This window comes from Gekko japonicus, unplaced genomic scaffold (genome assembly GCF_001447785.1).
Source record: "Gekko japonicus isolate JY-2015 unplaced genomic scaffold, Gekko_japonicus_V1.1 scaffold352, whole genome shotgun sequence".
NCBI classification, from domain to species: domain Eukaryota; kingdom Metazoa; phylum Chordata; class Lepidosauria; order Squamata; family Gekkonidae; genus Gekko; species Gekko japonicus.
This window is the reverse complement of record NW_015170899.1, coordinates 117,494-127,468: the sequence shown is the minus strand read 5'-3', so window position 1 is coordinate 127,468 and position 9,975 is coordinate 117,494. Positions and strand designations below refer to the sequence as shown.

Below are 9,975 nucleotides of genomic sequence, written 5' to 3'. Positions count from 1 at the left end.
CCTTACACAGGAAATGACCCCTGCCTGTGAGGTGGGTGGGGCTGAGAGAGGTCTTGACAGAAACTGCTCTTTTTTTCAAGACAGCTCTTATCAGAGCTACGGCTTGCCCAAGGCCATCCAGCCAGGTGCAAGTGGAGGAGTGGGGAATCAAACCCGGTTCTCCCGGATTAGAGTCCACACATTAAACCACTAGACCAAACTGGAAGGATTTTTTTTTTTTAATTTATCCCATCTATTAGGGCAGAATACTGTTTGATAAATTCAGTAGGAACATGAAGGTAAATAAAATTACAAATCATTAAGTGGCAAAGAAAGAAAGAAAGAAAGACAGGACATCTGTTACAGTTTCGAACGGCTGCAGCCACACAGTCGTTTGGATATTGCGTTGTCGTTGTGCTACAGCAGTCATTCATCACTGAACCCTCTGGTCCACACCAGGGTAATCCAGTTGCAAATTACTAGAGGTGCCAGGTGTCCCCCCCCCCCCCCGTAGGGTTGACAGATCTAGGTTGGGAAACTCCTGGAGATTTGGGTATGGAGCCTGGGGGCCTCAGTGGGGTACAATGCCACAGAGTCCACCCTCCAAAGCATCCATTCTCTCCAGGGCAACTGATCTCTGTAATCTGGAGGTGAGCTGTAATTCTGGGGGGTCCTTAGGTCCCACTTGCGCAATGACAGTACAATATCCACCGATGTGCGGATGTGGCATCATACTGTTATGATTTTTTTAAATCTGTGGCTCTTTGTTGTTAGCAAACAATATAGAAAAGCAATGTATGCATTTACCAGCAAAGCTTAACAGTGGTACAGCAGTGGCTTTGAAGCTGAGCTGTGCCTGTTGTAAGCCATTAACATGCATAATTAAATAAACCCGGCTGTTTGCTGTCTTGAACTCTCTCTTTTTTCTCTCTTTTTTCTTTTTGCTTCCCAGAGGACTATCTGGAGGACAATGCAACATGGTGTAAGCTCCGGTATTCTTATTCTTGCGTTTCGTAGCCGTGCGCCTATTTCTGAGTCTGCCAGCCGCACTGCATCTAATCTCATGACAATCATGTTTCATTTTGCTTTTCTACAGAATGGTTTCGTTTCTAGCTTTCTGAATCGTTATGCTTCAAATGGATGGGTTCATTTCAATATTCGTCATCTTCCAGGGTGGTTTTTAATCTAGGCCACTGTTTCCCAAATTACAGGCACGTTACAGTCTCAAAGTGGAAACAACTGACTGTAAGATATTACACCTAAAGGTTGAACTGCTTAATATCATGTGCCAAAGGAATAAGACGTTTTGCTCTCTGAATGAGATATATAGAGATCTTTCACTCTTCCTTGTGGTACTCTACCTGGGATGGGGTGTTTTGGAGGGACTGGATCCATTGGGAGTCAATCTTGTGTATTCTTTACTGATTTTGGATTGCCGTTCCAGTGTGGGAAGACTTCCTTTGCTTCTGGCTTTTGTGGTATAGACCTCCTTAAAGGGATCTCCAGGCCCCACCCAGGATCTTGCAATCCTAACTTCACACCAGAAACTTTTCCGGAGTATTAAGGCACTGGTATATTGTTAAGCTTGTAGACTTATATTAGCTTTAGAGGGTAGTTGTGTTGGTCTACAGTAGAACAGCTAGAACTGTGTCCAATAGCACCTTAGAGACCAATAAGATTTGGAGGGTATAAGCTTTGAAGAGTCAATGCCTTCGTATCTGCCAAAGGGAGCATTGACTCTGAAAAGCTTATACCCCCCCCACCCAAATCATGTTGGTCCCTAAGGTTCTACTGGACTCGAATCTAGCTGGTCAGACTTATATTAAAGGTAAAGGTTTCCCTTGCTCGAAAGCTAGTTGTAGCAAACTCTAGGGGCAGTGCTCATCTCCGTTTCCAAGCTGAAGAGCCAGCGCTGTCCAAAGATGTTTCTGTGGTCATGTTGCCAGCATGACATGACTAAATGCCAAGGCGCATGGAATGCTGTTACCTTCCCACCGAAGTTGTACCTATTTATCTACTTGCAGTTTCTTGCTTTTGAACTGCTAGGTTGGCAGGAGCTGGGGCCAGAGACGGGTGCTCACTCCATCACGTGGCACTCGGGTCTCGAACTGCCGAATTGCAGGCTTTCTAGTTTGCAGCTCAGCGTCTTAACCTCTGAGCCACCATGGCCCCAATCAGACATATCAGGAAATCATTATTGCTTCTTTTTTGCCAGACTTATATTAGGAAATTATTATTTCTTCTTTCAAAAATCCACTTTGCGAGGTGGGGTTTTACTTGGGATTCTTGGCCAACAAGTCCCGGGGAGCTTCGTGACAATTGCAGATCTGGGCCCAGTTATTGGAGAGATTTGTTTTTGGAACTGACCCTTACAGAATTAAATGTAATTGCTATAGATGAATGGGGCAGGGGAGGGGGATAATGGTCTACTGGGACAGAGAGGCCCTCTGAATGACTGAGCTGGGCTTGTCTCATTCTGCTGCCTCATCAGGCTAGTAGGAAGTGCTTTGTGTTCGAAGAGAGAGTGGGCTTGAAGAATGCTCCCCGAGGCCCATCCTCGGTTTCTAAGAATCAGTATTGTCTCACAGTAATCCTGAGGCTGGAAAACATTTATACTTAACCAGCGTAAATGTTGTACATTCTAGACAAGAAGCATACCCTATATATTTCATTTCTCGAGCTACTGCGGGGTACTACAGAAAGAAAAATTAAATATCAAATGCACTGAAATGTTTTCTAGGATCTCTGACACCACAGGACAGATTCAGTCTTTTCCAGCATCTTTCAGGATAGCTTTAGCCAAATACAAGCGCCGGATGTGCTAAAGGCGCAGGGCCTCATAAGGCATCAATCATATCTCCAGGCTACAGAATAGCAGGTTCTGATGCTTAGCGAGGAAGCCGATGATTTCGGCGTGCCAGTATTTTTTCCGCCTGCCAGGTGATAAGCTGCTGCAGGTGAGATTTCCGCACGCATCAAATGGATAAGGTTGTGGCTGAGGGATCCCAGCTGAGGACCACAGCTCATCCATGCTGACAGACCCCCATTTACGACCCTCATCTCTGTCTGAATCTGTTATAAGCAGAATTACTGTAATGGATTCATTTAGAGGCGCACTTCATAAATGGCCTCACCTGCTAATATTATTAATCATTTCTATGGTACTTGTAATGGGGAAAAGGACTGCTAATCTTCATGACTGAGTTCTGAGGTAAATCGTTGTTCTTCAGGTGACAAAGGGAGAGGAACATTGTAGAAAATCCTCCTGAGAGAGCTGTCCTTGAACACACACACACACACACACACACTCTTTTAAAATAGTAATATTATTCCAAAGAGCTGCCAAATAAGTCTGTGTCGTGTTAATTCTGATGCATGTGTTGCTCCTGTGCAGATAGGAACTCTTTTCTAAAAGGAGCTGCCTTGACTACTTGGTTGCAAAGAGTGGCGGCCATTGCAGGAGTGCCCCTGTGAGTAGAGGACACAGACAGACAGTTGGGCCTGAGCAAGCTCCCATCCAGAGGTGTAGGAAGAAGCGGTGGCCACAGTTTATGCCTGTCATTGCCTCTCTGACCCACACCACAGGTGTTTGGGTCTGAGGCAAACCCGCAAGGTGCAGACATACCACTGGGACTCAGCTTGCTTCTGGCTTCTGGTGGTTTAGAAGGTGGCAACCAGTATAGCCTATGCCTTTCATCATCTTCTGGGCCTCTGCTACTGGCAGCCAGGTCTGAGGTGAGCCTCTGAGATACCAGTATGCCACTGAGCCTCGGTTTGCTCCTGTGTGAAGAGGCAACAGGCAATGTTCCTGGGCAAAATAGCTTGAACCTGCCCTGGGTGGTCTTTGAGTGTACCTGAAGCTGCTCTGTTTCTTGTTCACGCCTGCTCTCTTTATTGTGAAACACTCTGTCTCCCATAATACTAGAAATAGGGGGCACCCAATAAAGTTGAAGGGACAAACAAAAGGAGAAATGGAAATATTTTACTCAACAGGTAGTCAAATTGTGGAACTTGCTGGCCACTAGCTCAGATGGCTTTACAGGGCAGGGTTAGACAGATCGCTGGAGGACAAATCTATCAGTGGCTGCTAGCCATGGTGATAAAGGGAACCTCTGTATTCAGAGGCAGTACATTTCTCAATACCAGTGCTTGGAGGCAACATCAGGCCTCGGCCTCTGTGCCCTCTTGGTTGGCCCACCAGGGAAACTTGATGGCCACTGCATGAAAAGAGATACTAGACTCAATGGACCACTGGTCTGATCCAACAGGGCTTCTCAAGATACCTACAATCAGTGTTTCCTCTAAGCTAAGTTGGTGTGAGCTAGCTCACAGGTTTTTAGCCTCTGGCTCACACATTTTTGTCTTAGCTCAGGAAGGATGGCTCCAAAGCAAACTAATTTATGCAGCAGCCCAATCTCCTGCTCACAACATTAATGCCAGTCGCTCACAGAGTAGAATTTTTGCTCACAGAGCTCCATAGCTTACAGGGAACATTGCCTACACTACGGGGATATTGGCGCATTTGACATGGCTCTTGAAAGTGCTACTGAGATAATGTTTGTATGAAGTTCTTTAAGCATTTTTAGTGCCGTAGAAATGTGCATTACTTTCATATGCCATCTTCTAGGATGGTTGAACTTCTAGCCTTATTCTGTTACTGTAATAATGATGTGGTGGTAAGAAACAAAAACCTCGTCTGAACTTTGAAACAGGAACTTGTTACAGTTCCCTTTAGGGCTTTTACGTTTACAAATCTACCAAACGTCACATTCTCCAAAATGTATTGAGTGAGAAAATAATGAACTCTTGGAAATGACGGCTGAGGTGACCTTTTATGCAATGTTGTAATACATCAGCTCATTCTCAGTCCCCAAAACAACCATGACAGGTAGGACGCTAATTGGACTGTAAACCTCTGGGCAGGGCTCTGTTCCTGTAGAACAAAAAGTTGGCTTTGAGTACTGTCAAAATAATAAAGGGTAAGGGTGATTCCGGTTTTTGGAGGGGACGGGGATGGTGCAGTTTTTCCTGGATTGTTCTGTTGACAGGCAGTGGGTGGGGATCTTTGTGTTTGAATGGCTCTCCATTGAAGAACGTGGCCTGTACATAAAATTATGATGTACAGAGAAAGCTGGCTCCGGTCCAGACAGGCTAGTTTTTCCGTGAGTAGTGAATTTTTGCATAGAGCGACACAGTAACAAACAACCTCCACTTGCAGTCAAGATGTGGTGAAGTCCCAAGAAGGTACTATCATAGGGTTGCCAAGTCCATCTTCCACCCCCAGCGGGGGACTTTGGGGGCGTTCCTGGAGGGGGCGGGGCATCCCCGACGTGATGACGTCACATTGGGGATGTCTGCCGCCCATCCCCCTCCCACCCGCGCGTCGGATCTCCACAAACGGCAGTTCCCTGCACTTAAAGGAGCCGGCATTTCCCTTTTAAATGCAGGAGCTGGCGTTTCCCCTTTAAGAGCAGCCGCGTTTCCCTTTTAAGAGCACGAAGCTGGCATTTCCTTGTGGCTTAGGAGGAAACACAGGCTTGGGAGGAAACATGGGTTCCACACACTTAAAGGGAGAGAGAGGGGTGGGTGTTGGGGGCGGGGCTTCCCCCGCCGTCCATCTGGCCGGTGGCGGGTAGACACCCCCCCAAAACGGGGGACCCCTGGCAAACCGGGGGGTTGGCAACCCTATATTTTCATGTGGTTCTGGAGACTGTATAAATGGGCTCTAATATTAAGATGGGAGTTTACCCAAAGCTGTACTGGGATGTTTGGTTAATACAGCATAATTTGCCCAGTCATAGAAGCGTGATACTGAGTGCAATAAATAAATCTCCCAAGCAATGCTCCCTCTAAGCTGTGCAGTCTTGTGAGCAAAGATTCTACTGTGTGAGCTACTGGCATTAAAGTAGTGAGTGAGCAACTGGGCTACTGCATGAATTAGTTTGCTCTGGAGCCATCCCTTCCTGAGCGAAGACAAAAATACGTGAGCCAGAGGCTAAAAAACTGGGAGCCAGCTCACACTGACTCAGCTTAGAGGGAACACTGCTCCCAAGGAGTATGTTGCAAAAAAAAATAATTCAAGTAGATTCAGTTCAGAGTCAGGTTGCAGGCAAAAGAAGAGAAAGAAGCCTAATCTAAAGAGTACTTCCCCTGTCACAAAGTGGCCAGCCTGTCTGGCATCATGTATGTGAGAGTAGGAGGGCATCATATCTACAGGAGAGACCTGCAGAGACATGAGTCTCCATGGAAGGCCATGTGAAGAGAGGGAGAGGACAAAGCGAGGGGAGGGGTCAGAGGGCATCTCCCCATTTAAGACAAAGGGAGGCATCCAATTCAAGGAAATAACGTCTATACGTGATGTAGTGCCCCCCCAATGTCCAGGCATGCTGAGTCTCTCACTCCAACAAGCTGCACATTAAGTTCATGGCTAAAGCACAGATTTTCTTCTAGTCACAATGTCTCAGAAATCATTGGCTCTTGGTTGCTAGATTTCTCATTGCGTAGAGATTGTCACAGTCTACTACCTCCTTTCATTTGCTTTGTCCTCCCCTCACAGAGTCAACAATTAATGCAATAAGAAGTTTCCATGCACTGGTTCTCGGGGATTCTCAGACGTTGACAATGTGCAGTAGGGGAGAATGTTGTAAGCCACTTTGGGTCCCCAATTAGGGAGAAAATTGGGGTATAAATGAACTAGATAAGTAAATAATGTGATGCCTGCTGCCACCAGCTGAGGAAAACAGACCCATTTCTTTCTCAAGGGCTATATGTCAAAATAGATGGATGTTCCCTTTGAACCTCATCCTAAGAGTTAATGCAGGCAGCAGTAGTTTGACCACTTGTTTGGCCAAGGTGTGCTGAGACCCATAAGAGAGAAGCTTTAGCATAGCTAGTCTTTTCCCTCTAACATGGCCTGTGTCAGATATGGTAAACCAATGCACAGCCAATTCAGGTGTTTCGAAAACCATATGGTACAGTCTTTCCAGGACCGTACCACTTCAGAGAGCAGGCTGAAGACCATATGTTTGAATCTTCACTTGTGTTTTTAAAAATCCTTGCTAACAGCGAATAAGGTTCTCTATAATCCGTCTCCCCAAGAAGCTAGTTTTCTACATGCAGTGAACTGTTGATGCAGGGAAGTGTAGGGCCATAGCTTGCCAATGCAAAGCTTTGTTTGAGCTATTCTCTTGACTCTCCAAGCCATTTTCAGCTTTTTTTTTGGTTTTAACAGAGGTATAATCTGGGTAACCATAAGAGAAATGGGCTGCAGAGGATTTTGCTTTTGACAGACACAGTCATAACAGGAAGTCAGTTTTAACAGCAAATGAAAAGCAATTCCCCAAGCCAAACATATAGCCTTTAAATGGTTTCTGTTTTGCACCTAATGGACATTTGACATTTTATAGATTTTATGTGGATCATACCAGTGCTTAGAGGTGTGGCAGGGGAGAATAAGCTCTTAAATCTTAAGTGATTTATTTATCTTTCTCCCAAAACTTGCTCTCCCGGTGAACTTTCGGGTAAATGCAACTAGGAAACACAAAAGGGCGCTTACGAATTTGTGGAGACAGTCTCTCTTTATGTGACATTTACCATTCCCGCCCCCAAAGGAAAGAGATCTAGTTAAGAAATGCTCTGCCCTTGTTTGCACCAAACCGTTTTCTTCCCAACACCCAGTCTGGATCCAGGGTTTTGTGGACCACGGTGAGCAGACACCCCCTCCCCATGGATCCCCTTCGCTGCTCATCTGTCAAGTATTCTCTCCTGCAACAGGGCTGCTGCCACCCTAAAGCAGGGCTTTTTTTGTAATGTGGGACCAAACACAAAGCATGCGTTTCCGGGAGGAGGGGGGGAAATGTGCAGTTCTGAAAGAACATTTGTGCAGGTTTAATATTCAAGTCATGCAAGGGTTGTATTATGTTAGCTAGTATAAAACATGACAATAGGAAAAGTAAAGCAAGTACTCTGGTTTGCAGACCTTTTTGGTATGGTGACCCACAAGTCCAAACTTTTGTACGGTGACCAATTTAGATCTGGCCCATGGGTTTTTGGTGCCCCAGGCAAATGATGACCAGTGTTCCCTCTAAGCTGGGTTAGTGTGAGCCAGCTCACAGTTTTTTAGCCTCTGGCTCACACATTTTGTTCTTAGCCAGGGCCGGCCCCAGGTATTTTTGCACACTAGGCGAGGCTCCCTTCTGCCGCCCCCCGTGCGCTCACCAATTTTCAAACATCTTGAAAAATCCTGTTAGTTGTGATGCTGAAATTTAAGTTTCTTTAGCCAGTTTGCCAATTTGCCAGTTTGGTGTAGTGGTTGAGTGCACAGACTCTACTCTGGGAGAACCGGGTTTGATTCCCCACTCCTCCACTAGCACCTGGCTGGATGGCTTTGGGCAAGCCGTAGTTCTGATAAGAGCTGTTCTTGAAAAAGAGCAGTTTCTGTCAGAGCTCTCTCAGCCCCACCAACCTCACAGGGTGTCTGTTGTGGTGAGGGGAAGGGAAAGGAGTTTGTAAGCCGCTCTGAGACTCCTTCGGGTAGTGAAGGGCCATGGGGTATAAGTCCAATCTCTTCTCTTCTTCTTTAATGTTTCATAAGAACCCAGCATCACTGTTAATTTCCTCCCCCCCCCACCATAGCTAGCAATCCAAAACAGTCCAGTGGAGCCTGAGCGGTGTGTGTTGCCTTCTGACACACTTCCAGTGATATCAGGGGTTGTGGCATATGCAAATAAGTAATGCTAATAAGTTATGCTAATGAGCTCCTGCACCTCTTTTTTCTATGAAATGACCCCTGGGTGCAGCTGCCCCCCTCTGTGAGCCCCAAGCAAGTGTGGGTTCATCTCTTCCTCCTCTGCCAGCTGGGCCAGAGCCGGTGTTTGAGGTGGTGCACTTGGAGGCTACTGGTTAAGGAGATGGCTGGTTAACAGCAGCGGACTCCAATCTGGAGAACTGAGTTTGGTTCCCCACTCCACCACATGAAGCCAGCTGGGTGATCTTGAGCCAGTCACACTTCACTCAGAGCTGTTCTCTCAAGAGCAGTTCTCTCACAGCTCTCTCAGCCCCGCCTACCTCAGAGGGAGTCTGTTGTGGGGAGAAAAGAGATTGTAAGCCATCCTGAGACTCTGAGTGAAGGGTGGGGTATAAATCCAATCTCCTCCTCCTCTTCTTCTTCCCCCCCCCCATTGTCACAGAGAGGGAGGGGGAGATGAGAATGTAAGAAGCTGGGGAGGAGGAAAGAACGAGAAGGATGCAAAGGGCAGGAGATGCCCTTAGGAAAGACTGGCCCGCGACCCCCTTGCAGAGGCTTTGGTTCCTGACACACAGACTGGGAAGCGCTGTCCTAGGCTCCTCTAGGACCCCAGCCCTTGATTGACCATCCCCCCCACTTCTCTTCCCCCTGCCAAAGACACTCTCCACATATTCCAAAGCCACTCTCCACAGAGTGTTCGCCCATCTTTCAAAGACGCTGATGCATTCTAGAACACGGGGACTAAGAAGGCCTGCAGTTAGGGCAGCCCGCCTCCAAATGTTTCCTGGAGATCTCTTGGAATTTCAACTGATCTCCACGGGACAGAGACCAGCTGCCCCAGGCCCATAGCTACAGGGGGGCACCTTGGGGCCGCCGCCCCACCCCCCGACTTCCCACCCAGGCTGCGTGCCACAGCCACACCGTTGCCCTGCCTTGCCTGCCGGCAGTGTGCCTCTGGCTGGCTGCGGGCGAGGCACGCCACAGGGCACGTCTGCTCCCTACTCCAGCCCTGCCCGTGAGCTTCCTTGGGGGCCTCCGGCCAGCAACAAACTCTCTTGTCCCTTTTTTCAAACTTTTACTTTCTCATCGCTCTTGACGCAGCCTGGGAGTGGGAGGGGTGCCTCCCCAACTTATTTAAATGCCCCCTGAAGTCGAAAAATCCCGGCTACAGCCCTGAGTTGCCCTGGAGAAAATGGCTGCTTGGAGCGGCAGACTCTGGGGGATTAGACCCAGCCGAGAACCCCCCCCCC

At 47.5% G+C, this 9,975-nt stretch overlaps 1 protein-coding gene across 1 annotated transcript in view; it reads left to right on the top strand.

The window, feature by feature from the left end:
• Nucleotides 1-9,975, top strand: part of GPC6 (glypican 6) — an 854,380-nt gene that overhangs the window by 780,595 nt on the left and 63,810 nt on the right. Inside the window, exon 6 of the mRNA XM_015418597.1 lies at nucleotides 932-961. Coding sequence (XP_015274083.1) covers nucleotides 932-961 — 30 coding nt within the window. The remainder of the gene's footprint in view (nucleotides 1-931; nucleotides 962-9,975) is intronic.